Source organism: Stegodyphus dumicola, chromosome 11 (genome assembly GCF_044657685.1).
Source record: "Stegodyphus dumicola isolate Sdum_Otavi_A_Nest chromosome 11, ASM4465768v1".
Classification (NCBI taxonomy): Eukaryota; Metazoa; Arthropoda; class Arachnida; order Araneae; family Eresidae; genus Stegodyphus; species Stegodyphus dumicola.
In genome coordinates, this window is record NC_140778.1 from 90,215,622 (window position 1) to 90,231,890 (window position 16,269).

At 32.5% G+C, this 16,269-nt stretch overlaps 1 protein-coding gene across 1 annotated transcript in view; it reads left to right on the top strand.

The window, feature by feature from the left end:
• The window catches only part of LOC146994198 (neprilysin-2-like), a 125,954-nt gene that overhangs the window by 99,384 nt on the left and 10,301 nt on the right, over positions 1 to 16,269 (top strand). The window contains exons 4-5 of the mRNA XM_085826318.1: positions 8,477 to 8,688; positions 11,594 to 11,803. Coding sequence (XP_085682444.1) covers positions 8,477 to 8,688; positions 11,594 to 11,803 — 422 coding nt within the window. The remainder of the gene's footprint in view (positions 1 to 8,476; positions 8,689 to 11,593; positions 11,804 to 16,269) is intronic.

Sequence of the window (16,269 nt, forward strand, 5' to 3'; positions counted from 1 at the left end):
AAAATTATTTTACAAGATAAGGAATCTTTAAATATATTTTCATGTAAAATAAAGAAAAAAACGTTATTAAGTGCTAATTTTAACATATATAAGAGCTCAAGTAATTATCTAAAATTATGCCAAAAATTACGATGCTAAAAGTGAAACTTTTTTTTTTCTGGTTTTTTTTTATAAAATTAGGCTTAGCGATGCAAAACCTCCGTCCTGTACGGTGACTGCATTCGATTCCCTTCCGTCCCGCACGAGCGTCTTAAACAAAGGTGAGCCGTCGCGAAAAGGTTGTTAAATCTTCAGCTTTATTCCAGTAAATATATATGTTCCGCCTACAAACACCTTGGTACAATAGTAGTGCTTATTTCCTTATTTTTTATATAGCTCTACAGTAAGTAGAGAGCAGCAAACAGTAGTCCAGCTAGGCTGAAGTGTAGAAAGCAAGTGCTCAGGCTGAAATCTTAATTCAGAATGAGTTAGTTTGTATTCTCAATGCATTTGATTGGATAATTAATATTGCTGTAAAATTATTATTGGCTGTTTTAGTTCCATTCGCATCATCAATTCTATGCAAGAATCATATGACCTGGATTAGTCTGGAAATGACGTAGTGTAGAGAAGGATTACCATTTTTAGAATACAGAGGGGAAATACAGTTTTAAGAATTAAGGGTTATTATTAATTTAAATTATAATTTATACTTACAATTTATATATTTTTTATTTTTCTTGCATATTTCCTTCGTTCAATGACAAAACGGCGTAGCGGCAGGAAAGCCTTTTTACAGAAAAAGATTTAAATTGTATTAAATGAACAGACATGTAAAGCATAAAATTTTGACCAATATAATTAATTAAATAATTGTCAAGTGTAATTTTTAAGTATAACATTTTTTAAAAATAAATGTAATTACATATTTTTTAGAATTGTATAAAATTTTTCAATACTTTATATCAAAAGTCTTATTTCCGTTCTCAAAATCATAATTCTTCAGGGAAGGTTTTTGCTCTCACATAGTATTACAAATAAAATCGTTTGCTTAACCATTACTTATTCTATCAAAATATGTAAATTGTAACTATAAATTATAAATTAACAACAGATCCTTAATGCTTGGTATTTCCCTTCTATATCGTAAAAATATTAATCTTTTTCTGCACTGCGTCATTTCGGGGCTAATCCATGCTATATGACTCTTAAACACTGATGATGTAAATGGAACTAAAACTCAAACAGTCAATAATAATTTTACAGCAGTATTAATTATCTAGTCAAACGCCTTGAGAACCAAAACTAATCCATTTTGAACTAAGATTTCATCCTGAACGCAGCTGCACTTACGCTTCGGCATAGCTGGGCTGCTGCTCTCTTCTTATGCAAAGCTATCAAATATGCGTTACCGGCAATCTATGAAACGGCGGCATTATATACAACGCCTAGGCATTGTATATAATGCCTAGGCAATACATACAGTGTCTAGAGAAAGTACTAAATTCGCCCGTCATTATATACCTAGGTAAGTTGAAAAATAAGTTTCCCCTGTCGACTGTGGTCAGAGTTGTGTATGAAAGTCAAAAAATAGAATGAGACATTAAAGATATGACATACCTTTATTTTATTATTCTCGTACCAGTACGTTGAGACATTTGTCATATCGCTTGATAAGCTTCAAAAAGTTCTCCAGGAAAAAATCAGGGCTTTGCATATGGAAGAAGCGTTGAACGGTTTGTTTAACTTCAGTATTACTTCCAAAGCGTCTTATCCCGAGATTTTTCTTCAAAGCCGGAAACAGATGGAAATTCATAACCGCCTCGTGGAAGTCTATGGGCCAGGTGTGCTGTCGAAGCAAATGGTGCGGAGATGGTTTCGCACATTCAGTGAGGGATGAAACGTGGGTCCACCATTTCACGCCAGAATCGAAGCCCGCATCTATGGAGTGGAAACATCCTTCATCACCTGTCCGAAAGAAGTTCAAGACAACTCCCTCTGCAGGTAAAGTGCTCCTCACAGTTTTCTGGGACGCACAAGGAGTTTTGTTGCTGGACCTTTTGTAGGTTGGAACCATCAATGCTACGCGCTACTGTGACACCCTGTCCAAATTGAAAGAGGCGATTCCGAAAAAGCGGCCTGGCCTTCTCACATCTGGCGTTCTGCTGTTGGATGACAATGCCAGACTACATTCGGCATGGAGGTAGGAAGTAAGATGGAGTCGCCCTAAATAAGTTTCTCCCGTACCCTGCTCTGAAGCACCGGCGATCCCTACGTGGTGACCAAAACATTTGGTCATTTACCATTGAGTTCAATGGGATTTGACGCGTTCGGATGTAAATATTTTGTAATTACGTTGTAAATATACATATAAATGTATATATTTTCTTTTTCTACAACACTTCAGAGTCCTAAGTATGTGAAAACAACATATTTTTAAACAACATTTCATTCTGAACGGAATTAAATGCTATACTTTTCACAGGACAGTTTTCTCAGAATGGTTTAATTTGAATGAAATATTTTCACAAGTTTTCGTTAATTACATTAGAAAAAAAAATTAAGGTAATTCGATTTTATTCGGTTAAGGTACAAAAATTAAGATCAAAGTTTATTGTATTCTTAATATTAAAATTATGCATTATTTCTTTTCTATTTATAGAGCTTCTTCCTAAAATACTTTCTTAAATATGACATGATTTTTTGGCTTCTTTTAAATCGAAAAATGTAAGTCAATTTATAATTAATGCTCTATTCGGTTCATTTTAAATTAGAGAATTATTAGGAATTAGCGAAATACTTTAAATAAGTATTTCGCTAATTCCTAATAATTAAATAGGTATTAAATATTACTTGACTTTCTCTGAACATTTCTGAAAGGGAATAAAATAAGTTTTTTTAAGTATTATTTAAAACTTATAACTGAGTTATTATAAAATGTAAGGGGAATAATTCTTTTAATTATACTTATCAGATTTTTTTTTACTCTTCATTTCAACAATACATATTCCAAAACTCTTTATTACGTTCTTAAGTGCGCATCTCATAGCGTTTGCTTTACAATACCTTTTAACAGATTGCTTTCCAATACGAACAATTCTTGCTTAAATAGTTTTATAACGTATTTGTCAACAGGATTTCAATTTATGTTTACAATTCAATATTAAGGTTATTATATATTTAGATAACATTTATAATCATTATAAATTAGATACATTTAATAATTAGATTTCTTCACAGTACTTTCACAGTTGTTTATAAGTGAATAAATTCTTCATTTCAAATACATTTATAAATAATTTAATGAATATTTAAGTATTTTGTCAAAGGCAGATACATGCTTTTTGCAAGCACATGCATAAATACCCATACATATTTCCTATTTTTCATTTCCGGCATGTGCAAATCTTTAATTTCTGTGCATTCACTATATTTTTCGTGTAAAGTAATTTACACTAATTTAGCATACACCCGAAAGTTTTACATAAAAAATATATATGAATATAATTTGAATGAAAGTTATAAGTATTATTTTTAATACCCACTCAAAGGTCAGTTTTTCTTCAAAACTCCTCCACTATTTCATCTCTCTCTTTAGGCAGATAGCCCTTGCATGCGTTACTCTATTTAATAAAAACTTAATCTGACCTATGTGCCTAATTACAAATATTTTAACATACATAATTTTATATTTATAAAAATTGTAAGCCCAAAGTGATTATTTTTCAGATATGTAAAATTAAAACGATGGGTTTAAAATGAGCAGCAGTAAAGCCTCTTCTCTAAAAAATTTTAAAAGGTACATGTTACAATAATATATGGATGTGAAAAAAAAATTGTTTTATTTAAAACATTTTGACGTTTGGAAAATAAAATAAAATTAGCGAATACTCTATCAAGGGTATCGAAAGACGTATACAATTTTAAATGTACCGTACGGTATTTTTCATTCTTTAAGCATAACATTTTTTTTAAAATCTATATTTTTGTAGTGCAACAGCTTATAATTTTATAAAACAAATTCATAATCAAAATCGCTGTTGTTAGTTATCGAAAAATAACCAAGATGTGATTTTTGCGTAAATGTCACTAAACTATACAAATTGCTATTATCCATCACACTATGAATGTTTCTTTCATGCGAAAGTGTCCCTTTTTCGATTTCTATGGAACTGTCGTATGTCGAAATACTATCAGAATCTTGTCAAGCGAACTTCTGAATGTAAACAAAGAACACCCCATCTGGTGACCCAACCTTCAAAGCAGTGCTTCACTTTTAGCGCGGGTTGGCCCCTCCTCCCTTTCCTACCTCCATGACACTCGGCGACGGCAACGCAAAACCATATTGCAACTCTTGGTTGGGAGCGCCTACACCATCCGCCATACAGTCCTGATCTCGCAAAAAGCGACTTCCATCTGTTTCCGGCTTTGAAGAAAAATCTCGGGGGAAGGCGCTTTGGAAGCAATACTGAAGTGAAACAAGCCGTTCAACGCTTCTTCCATATGCAAAGCCCTGATTTTTTCCTGGAGGGCTTTTTGAAGCTTATCAAGCGATATCACAAATGTCTCAATGTACTTGGTACCTATGTGGAAAAATAAAGGTATGTCATATCTTTAATGTCTCATTCTTTCTATTTTTTGACTTTCATACACAAGTCTGACCACAGTCGACAGGGGAAACTTATTTTTCAACTTACCTTCGTACAACGCCTAGGCATTGTATATAATGCGGGGCAATTTTAGGCAAAGTATGAAATATAAGAATTATAACGTACTTTCTCTAGGCATTCTATAAAAGTCACAACTGCTGTTTACGCAATGTATAAGTAAAAGGTTATGATAAGCCTATTATTTAAAAATCGTTCATTCCTCAAAAATACAAATGTTATTTTGAAACATTATTGAAACAGTGAACTTAAAATATGTCATTCGAAATATTTAAAAACAAAATAGTGAGATGATCTTGATACAACATAATAAATTTATATTTTATATCTGATTGAGATAGGGAATTAGGAATATCTACCTGACAAAGGAAATTAAATTCAGAAACAGTGATAAGTTTCATAACAATGCAATTATTAATTACTTTTTACATTTTTGGTCTTTTTCTAGAAGGTCTCTCAGAGGTGGTTGTACAATTCAGTATCATTACGTATAACGTTTCTGTATTTGGTTGAAAGCTTCTTTCAACATTCTATCACGTCGTCCGTGTCCAGTACTCAAATGAGTTTTCATGAAGTATGGGAAATAACTCAGCGTCCGTGACGTAATACTATATAGTACTCACGGCTTCTTTAACAGGATAATTGAATGTAATTTTTTTTCCACAAACATAACATCCTAAAGATTCAGCAGCCAGTAGTCTCGTGGTTCCTTCTTAGCAGTCGCTTTGGCCTTTTTACATCATTTGATCCTTCCAAACGAATTGGAAATGCATTTAATACTTTACCGGTTTGTCATTTGCCGATTAAACCACTCTTATTTTGCAAAAGCCCACCAGCAGCTGAGCGGTAACGTCGCTAAACACTGGTAGTTCGGTCCGAGGTTCGAATCCCGCGAACGGCTAGCTGCGTGGGTGTTTTCGTGGTTTTACAAATGTGTAAAGTGTATACGAGCCAGTTCCCCTTAAAATGTCCTCCACGAAGGCATCACTCCCTTAAGGCAGATAGCCCTCGAGTGCTTTGCCGTAATCTAATAAACCAAACCACACTAAAACAAACTTATTTTCCAAAACGTTTCTTATAAATATTAGATTAAACTTATTAAGCAATGTCTAACTAGACTACTTGAAAAATGGAAGAAATCCAAAGTTACTTTTCTGGTAATTTTAGAGGAGGAAAAGGTTTTAGAACAGTTGTTGAGGATGGATATTTTTCTGGGCAATAAAAGTACCAATGTTGAGCGTCTGAAGCTCTTAGCGGTGGGATGATTATTATCAAGCGAAGATTATCAAGAGTAAAGCTCATTTTCACCATTTGCAGTTTTCACTTAACAATTATTGTCTCATAATATGTGAGAAACTTTTCCTCTTCTTAAATTAATCGGACGTTTCCTATCAATTTTAAAATATTAAAAAATATGCATTGACACCTATTTATGGAGGCTGATAGTTAAAACATTTTTCATAAAGAGAAAAAGAAAAGTAAATCCAGTTTCAGATGCGTAAATGTTACTTGTTTTCATTTTCAGCTCTCTTAGAAAAGCGCTTGACCGGAAATGAAACACATTTCATTCGCGTATTAAAAAAGACTTATGACTCCTGCATGGATCTCCGTAAGTTAGATTTTAAATTTATCTTTTCATATATAAAATTTATCTTTTAATATATATCATCTTTTCATATACTTTAATCGTACATGATCTATCAAAATATTGTTGCATGTGTACGGGTTCGTAAAGAACCAATGAGAGCTTTATAAAATGTATTTTATCAGAAGAAACATTTTACAGTTCTGGAAGTTTCCACAAAAATACTCGTATAGCTCTTCTCAGCATAACACAGCACTATCAGTAGTTACTGCTTCAAACCAGTAAGAATGTTAAAACCAACGCAATGAGAATCGCATCTAAAGAGCAAAGCTTACGTGAAGATATCTCAATACTCCAAAGTCGACTCTGAAAAACTGAGAAACTGATGCTCCTTCCCGGTGACTATATAGTGTTTCCTCGCTGCCAAAAAATATGTAGTATCTCTCTCTCACTTCTCTAAGTTACTGGAAGGCATATGAAGGCGAATACGGTTGCAGTGACATATATGGATCAATTATAGGTACTAAGTTACTATGCAGGTTATACAGGGACCGGACCAAAAGTCTCCAAATGGTCGCCACGTTTGGCGAAAAACATTAGTTGCAAAAATCATCGCCAGTTTGGCGATATCTCATCAGTTTATGAAGAAGCCGTTTGCTTGAATGTTAAATATACTTGCCCCTGTAATCTTGTTCTTCCGGCAGAGCTTCGCCTCTTTCAAGCATTTAGTGTTATATTATACAGAAAACACTAGAGTTTCCCGTATAATTTGACTAAAATGATTTTCATGTACTCCAAAATTGTTACGGTAATTCTAATGAAATTTATAATAAATTCATAAATTCAATAATCTATTTTTAAGGAAATTAATAGCCTTCTTTAACGAATGCTGTTTAAAAAAATTTTAAACATTTCCCTGTTAGTTTATTTCAGACTTAAAATATCAGTCTATTAACCTACATTACGCGCAAAATGTAATCTTATGTGACGTCAGATCTGATGAAATTAGGAAAAGAAACGAAAATAAAAATCGAAACATAGTGTTCTGTAAACAAAACACTCAGTACAGATTTTATAATATTTTTTTCAAATGTTCATTCTTTCATTCTGAGATATATATGAAATAAAATATCAGTAATGGAAGACCCAGCCCTCTGCACTTAGAACATGACATTTAAAATAAAGGAGAACTGATAAGAAATGCTCTCAAAACTTTCTAACGCATCCTAACTGCATCCAAAACACTTTGCTTTGTATATTTTATGCTCTCAATGTATACGAGATTTTATGAAGTAATTATTATTTTATTAGCTGACGAAAACACGTCAGTGACTTAAATATTTACAATAAGTCTATTTTTAATATTTTTCTCTGGAAATTCATTTTTATTTCTAAAATCTTACCTGATTTTAACTAAAGCTTGTAGAGACATTAGGATTTTTTGGAAGCAGGCAAGATGAAAAATTAGCAACCGCCTTCGCCGGGAATCGAACCACAGACCTCTGGAAATACCGGCCTAGCGTGCAGAACCACTACACCTCGAAGGATGCTAAGGAAGTGGGAGAAATACCTTATATACTCCCCTTTTTAAAGGGCGACTAGGGTTTTAGGGGACCTAGTCGCCAAATTCTGGGTGCGGAGAATCATCATCCACAACCCTTTTAGTTCGGGAGCCATTTGTAGAGTCATTAGGATTTTTTGGAAGCAGGCAAGATGAAAAATTAGCAACCGCTTTCGCTGGGAATCGAACCTCGGACCTCTGGAAATACCGGCCCAGCGTGCAGAACCACTACACCACGAAGGACGCTAGGGAAGTGGGAGAAATACCTTATAAGCTAATATCAAAAATATAAAAAATTTGAATGCGAAAGCAAATTTTTGCAAATTCTGTATCATCCCCTCTCACATATAAATATTCTAACTCTCATCAACCGAATCTTGCGACCAGTTTTGAATAATTTCTACATGAATTAAATACAAAAACTTCAATGTAAAAGCAAAGAGCGTCCGAGCAATTGCGTCATTCGCGTCTTCATTTAATAATGGGTAGCTTTTGAACTTTTTAGTGCCGTTTTTGATTGGGATAGATTATGACTCATTTTTTACGTCGTTCAAAGGATGAAAAAACACAAAATGAGCTCACGTAGAATACGAATAGACGTTTAAATGAATGTTATAATATGAAACGCCATGATTGCTGGAAATTTTGTTTGTAATTTACTAACTTAACGTCCTCTGTAAACAGCAAAGATTGAGCTTCTGGGACGCATACCTTTGAGACGAGTTTTGAGAAAACTCGTGCCTTGGCCTTTATGTGAAAATGCAAAATGGAAACCCTCCTTTTCCGACTGGCTGGATACTCTGGTTGTAATGCACAGGTTGGGCTACAGTCACAATATCTTCATCCATTTATCTGTGACCGAGAATTTCTCACCAGATGCCGCTCGTTTCATACAGGTGAGTACACGTAGGTTAGAAGAATAACATTCGATAATTCTTCAGCAACCTTCTATTTTAAATGGTTTATTTTGCTTTAAAAACGTGACAGAATGTGATTATCGTTAACTGAGTCTTTGGAGAGTTTTCCATCGCAAAAATAATTCTCTGCAGTTCCGTTAGATTGAAAGCGAGATTCTAAAAGGTAATAAAAGCAGTCCTGAAGCATACGCAAAAACATTATTTATGACAGAAGACAAGTGCACATTACAACAAATTTATTTAAATAAGAGTTGGTTATAAATAAACTGCCAAACCTCTTAGCTTGATCTCTTGAAAACATGGATCTACAAAACATGAACTTATTGTAGAAACAAATAGCTAAAATTTCATTGAAAAAATAAAATATATTTTTTCAAAACTATGTGCTTTTTGTGTGAGACCTTTCTGCCGTCTCTACAAGATGGGACAAAATGACAGCCACAACGTTAACAGAACAGACAGATAGGCAAGACAGATGACGACAAAAGTAAAACTTTTCTTAACACAAAGTGTGATATAATGTGAACAAGGAAATATAATAAGCACAAAGATTGCAGAGATAAAGATATTACCAAAAATCAATGCTTGAAATCTATTTTAATTTACTATCTCAGTCTAATTTTCCAGAGGTTATGTCCTGCAGTTATGGAAATGTCTACACATTTCGACACTTTCCTGACAGGTCTTCAGAGATCTGTAGAATCGCTTTTTATCTCAGAACTAAGTATAATATGTTGCCTCTTGGTATTATCTATCTTGGTGTTCTCCTAACAAATCCTATTTCCTGTTCAGTCACAACAGTTTGCAGTATTTCTCTGTAACTAAGAGTAGTTTTGTGAACATAAATGTGAGTTACCTCAAAACGCATCACAAACTAATATATCCATACTCACCGCATCTTTCCCAGTTGCAACTGATCCAAAAGGGTATGTTATTATACTTGTTTTGGGAGTTTTTCGAAGAACTCTGTAATTATCTATTAATAAAAGAATTTACTTATTTTTGTTAAACAGTATGCATAGTAAAATCTGATTATCTCCTGAAATTTTTAATTATCTCTTTAATATAAAAATAACACATCAATCCAATATAAATAAATGTAACAGAAGCTTTCCAACAAGATTTTAATCCAGTACATGAAATTTATTAGCCCAAACGTCAATTTTCCCAAAAGGGCTTCAAATTTCGTATCAGCATTTTGCGTCGTCTACTATAAAACGGCGTTTTCCTTTTCAAATTGCTGCCACCAAAAATTCAAGCCCTTCATTATATTTAAACAAATTAAATAACGAAGAATCGACATGAATATATGTATGTTTCTCACATTGCTAAAAAAACAACGGTACCTAGAGACATCAAATTTTCAATAACCTAGTCTTCCACTCGAATCTGGGCATCTGGAAGCCCAAATTTGGAATCTGGAATTTGCTTTATTATCTATTGCAGATTTTGTAAAACTTCACGACTGTCGGATTAATAATCTCGACGACTTCAAAGCGAGCAATGGCAACACTGTATGGAAAAAAAAATTATCCCCAGAGCGATGGGTCTGTGTATCGAAAATTCTAAAGATATGCTCTTTCTAAATATTTTGTGATATTGCTGTTGAATTAAATTTTATGGTTTAAGTGCGAAGAACATGATATTTAATTAATAAAGGTACCACACAAAACGTTATAATAAAACACCTTGTAAGGATTATGTTAATTTTATTAACAGTTAAATTTTAAGTTAAAGTTCCTTTCCTGTCAAATTCTTAACTCCAACTTACTACTTCCGGCCAGAACGTAGTTTCAGAATCTTTCTGAATACTTAATGAGGAAGAGCGGTAGTTTTATTTTAATTTTTAGTCTCTTAAGTTCAAGCCCAAGTGTCGGCTTTGATTGTACTCTCCAAGACGGAGTTTTATTAAATCTTATTGGAATAATAAAGGATTAGTTACCCTTCCATCTTGTTGTTTATTGTCACACGAACTTAAGCGATTATTCGCTAACTAATTAAGATTCGTCACTTTCTAGAATAACTGAGAATTACACTAGTGAGAATTTTACAACCTGTTTGATCGTAATATAAAACCTGAAAAAGCTTTCAGATTTATTTATTTATTTATTTTTGCGTGTGTTTATTTTGTATAATGGTGGTATGGATTTGGCCCGATTTCCTGATTTATAGATTCAGTTTAGCAAAACATTCTAAGTCAGAGCTTTCTCTAATTTCTAATCACACATTTTGTTACATGATTTGTTGTTGTCCTGACTTCTATCAAATGATGTAAAACAGTGTATTCAGGCAAGCGGAGACATCAGTTGTACATAGAAGGGTAAAATGAAAGCCTCAAAATCGTCTATCAGTTCTGGTGACGATAAAAGGAAATCATATTTTGTAGACAACACTCTTCGCCACAGGAAGAGATGGCTTACGAAAGCATGTTGGCATCCATTTTTCCTTTTCGAATTTTCTTTCTGAAATATTTTTTTTTTTTTTGATTCATTCTCATCCTGAAAGCAGCCATATTTTTTACTTAACTTCGTATGATGAAAATTTGAAAGAAGCTTTTTTTTTTGTAATTTTGCAGCATACTGTATCATAGAAATGAAGGTTTTAAGGTAGAGTTCAGTAAAATTTGAAAATTTTATATATTTGTTGAAATGCATTTGAAAATCTTTCTTAGTAAAATAAATGCATGAAGTCGGTTCATAAAAAATGTATAATTTGCTAAATAAATACATCTGCATTATCGTAAGCGCCCCCGTCGCAAAAATATCAGTATAGTAAGAAATTGATTTTTGAAAGGTATTATTACTCCATTTCTAATAAAAATATGTTTTGAAATATTTTTTGCTCTTTACACGCAAATAAAATTCTCTTTTGTCTTATCTGAAAGTTGGATGTACCAACATTAGGAATCGATCGTGAACATCTGTTGCGTGGACTGAACGATAACGCCACAAAAGTTTACTTCGAGTTGATGCTGAAAGTTGCTTATATTTTAAGAAAGAATGATGATCATTTTCAACTGATTCATGACATAAGTAATCGCAACCTGAAAAATGTCGTTTCTGAAATTTTCAATTTCGAAACCAAGCTAGCCAACGTAAGTACTCTGTTTTTTTTTCTCGATTTACAATACTCTCTCAAACAATTTATTGCTTGTAATAAAATATATATGTGTATTTGGATATATTTATATTTAATATTAGAATTTAATTATTACCTCCCATAACACAACAGTATTTCACTATTATTGTAACCTAAGTAAAGTAAATTAATACACAACTCAACTAATTTCAGATGTGTGAAATATGAAAGCCAAATTGGGCTGATGATTAGTAACTATTAAAATGCTATTAAAGATTACCTGAACATAAGTATGATACATTATAAAATTATACAAATGAAAGAGACATGTTAAAAAATTTTAACAATAAAAGTAAAGTGTAACAATTAAAATTAAATTATTGTTTATTTGCCAAAGGAGAATCAGCCTAGACTTATAGTATTTCACACCATTGCAATTAGTTGAGTTGCATATTAATTTACTTTATCTGAAGTACTCTTCTTAGGAACTCATAATTAAATTGTAATAAATGCATTTCATCAGTAGCGATGGTTTCTTAATTTAAAGTTCCTACTTTCATTTGGTATTTAATTTTTATTTATAGATACAGACATATATATTGTTACGAATTTTGTAATTAGATAGGTAATTTTAGTAGAATTATAAGTGAAATTGTTGTATTTCTTTCGTAACATGAAAAATCTAAAGAGAAGCTATAATGGAAAAGTTAGAATACAGGGGCAAGTGTATTTAACATTTTTTGTTAACAAAAATTTAACTTTTTAACTTTTTAACAAAAGTGGTGTTTCGGTAACTTATTTTCTCGCAAAATTTGGCAAGAAATCTCTAGTAGTCGACAAAATTGGCGACCATTTGGCGGCATTTTGCTCCGGTCTTTTAAATGTATTGAAATTGAATAAATGTAACTGACCATTATGTTAGCTGTAACCGCAATTCCACCCTCATATTGCTTTCTAGTAATTTCGAGAAGCAGAAAGTACTAGAAATATCTCGCGGCCTATTACTATTTAAGGCCGAACTTTTTAATTGTTTAAGGTTGAAAACTATTTAAGGCCGAAAAGAGAGCCTCTACTCTCAGTTGTTTAGTTATTGTTGTTGCGAGTTGTTTAGTTTTCCGCGAACTGAGATATCCGAGTTAGCTTTCTCTTTAGATGCGGTTTGTATTGCGTTGTGTTTAACGTTCTTAGTAGTTTGATGGGTAACTATTAATTGTATTCTGTGATACTGCGAACACCTGTACGAGAATTTCTGTGGAAAATTCCAGAATTTTGAAGGGTTTTCTTTATTAAATAAATTTTATTAACCTCTTATCGGACCTGTTGCGCATTCAGTTTATTACAAACCCGTTCACACGCAAAAATATATTGAAATAAAATCATAGCTTTATTTTGTAATACCTTCTTTAAAACACCTTTTCAAAAATATTATTTCTCCTTCCTATGCTAAGATAATAAAATGCTTATAATAAATATTTCTGAATTATGTCGTTTCAAAATTAATCCCTGTAATGTAATACTCATATTACGTTCATGAAGCCTACATTTACATAATACGAAAAAATTCAGCCAATAACAATATTAAACCGTTATTAAGCGAACTTTCATACTGGAATCTAGACGATTATCTCGCTTCCTGTTCTGCTAACGTGCATTCACAGGACACAGGATGCTATCAAACTACCGAAAGTTTACTGAATGAATTCAATGGGTTTCTTAGCGGCTCTGTAGGGCTTGTCGTAATCAAATGATTTCAAATGGCTCCGAAGAAAAAACGATTTAGCAAAACCAGTGGGCAGGTTCTCCGTGGTTGCAAAATGTTGGCCGAAGTATTTTTGAATGTCTCGAGAGATATATGGGAAAGCTCCCTCTAATTGCATAGTTCGACGACAATTATTGCAGTACATATTGCAGTTCTGTCATAGAGCTATTAGTTATTTATTTTTAGCTCGTAACAAGAAGAATTAGCTCCTCCCTCGCTAGGATTTGAACTCTGGACACCCCGAATGCTAGATGAGCATACTAGCACTTACACCAAGAAGGTACCCAGTAGAAAGTTTCTGATAAAGTAAGCAACAGTTCTGCTAGCAAACCAATTATTTGTGGCCTCAAACGTTTAAGGAACATCAAACTGGAAGAGAATCGTGCCAGTGCAAAATTAAAATTAAGGGAAAATGCAGGAAATGGTTTTGCATCTGAAACACACAGTGTTTCAGATGCAAATACTGTGTGTTCTGAAACACTGTGTCCTTTAACAGGGACTGTATCCGATAGCTCTTGAAATCTATGCAGGTTTATTTATTTATTTATTTACCATCAGATGAGCATCTGCACCGCTTTTAAGACATTCAGCTTTTACGCTCAACTGATGGAATCATCTACCAACTGCGTTGTTATATAAAATAGAATAAAATTTTAGAATTTTGATAATTACATAATAAAAATTAAATATCAAGAAATAAATATATAAATAATACAATAAATAATAAACATAAATAGATTCAATAAATAAAAGTTAAAAATTTAGAATAAGATAAATACAATGCTGTTATATATGAAGTCAATATAGTATTAGACTTTTGAAAATTATATAATAAAAATTTAAAAAATTAAATAAATAAATACATAATACTAAAATAATAATACCTTAAGTACTTACTTAAGTAATAATACCTTAAATACGTAATACCTTAAGTAAATGAAACATAAATACGTAACTAAATACTTAAGAAGATCATTACAAATTTTGAAAATGAACAACATAATGTATAAGAATAGTAGGGGCTGAGAATGTAAGTTTTGTAAAGAGTATAGTTTTTCATTATGGAGAATGAAGAGCAGTAATTGAATAAAAGTTGATGAGAAATAGTATTTGAATGAATTAGGATGACTTGAAGAAAAAGTTCTTGGAAATTCTTTACAGAGAGACATTCATGAGTAAATGTCTTGACTAATAATCTTGAGTTGAGATTTTATTAATATATTTAAGATTAATATATTAAGGAGATGGAGTTATAAAATATTCTTAAATTCTTGATTGAGCTTGGGAGATCTTGAAGATGTACTTAAATACTTAAATAAAGACGATCTTGAGCGAAAGCATTAAAATGAGGTAGCAGAAAGGATGGTGTATTAAATAACGTAAATGAACGATGAATAATGTGATTTCATGTTCCTTTAAGATTATCGATGTTTGCGGAGATATAATTTATTATATCATGAAGATGATTTCTTAGAATATTAATTTTTAATAACTGTTGAAACCATAACTGAGCTATACAGGTTTATTAAAAATCTGCGTCAAGCAATGGTAATGTTTTATACAGACATTAAGTATTTTTTTGGAAGTACGAGTCATGAAAAATTAGCAATCGCCTTCGCTGGGAATCGAACTACGGACCTCTCTGAATTACCATCTCAGCGTGCTGACCACTACACCACGAAGGCGCGCTAGGAAGGCGGGAGAAATACCTTATAGTTTTTGGCCTACTTTTAAAGTTATAATTAGGGATCATTGAGACAGTCATTGATGAGTTTTGCCGGCACGTTTTCTTTCTAAAACAATTTTACTGACCACTTGTTCTAATGACACGTGGGTTTACTTTTGCGCCAAGAACTGCTGGGCGAAGTAACATTCCATTTGACATTCTTCTTATATTAACAAAGTGAGTATCATTGCGTTCAATAACAACACAGAATTAGCACATGCCAAAAAAAACTTGCGTTCCCAAATAACTGAAGACTTTTCAATCGAAATGATGCAATCGTTCCTCTCAGAAACCACAAATCGAAGACTTTCTCCCAGTTTTATCTTTTGTTTCCTTTTGAATGGATGTTCAATGAAGGCAAGCCTTCTCGGATCAAAAGCGCTGCATATTCTGTCGGGAGCTCTCTTTCAACAATACGAAGCTTATGTTATGGTTTTCACACTTTCGACTTGAAAATGCATGTCTGAGATTAAGCGATTATATTCCAGGTGCTTAATATTTAAAGATAAAAGCACTTTTTGTTAATTAAAATTCTCACACAAATAAAAAAAACTAATCAATCGTATACATGAGAATTTCCATGTTCTTCAAGTAATACGAGCTACATTTATCATTAAAATATTACTAAGCAGTAAATTTGTGATTAGCATCCAGACGATAAATCATTGCAGATCCAGAAATGACACTGATGTAATAAATCACTCAAAATTACATTTATTAATTTTAAATCACTCAGTCAAGGCCTTTCAAATAATTTGAAGGAAATTAAAAATCTTTCTCCGCGATCAATAGCATTGTTGTTGTTCTTTACAAATGTTAGAACTTAGGCGCTCAAGGCATCAAATCAAGTGCTCTCTAGTAGTTCATAAAATTATTAAAACTCTAAATGCTGAACACCCTTCAGCGTATTTAAATGTCAGAAGCTGAGAAGAATCACAGAAAACATTGTTTCATTAATGATAGGCATGTGAGCAAAGTATTCAGTCAAAAGTCTAAA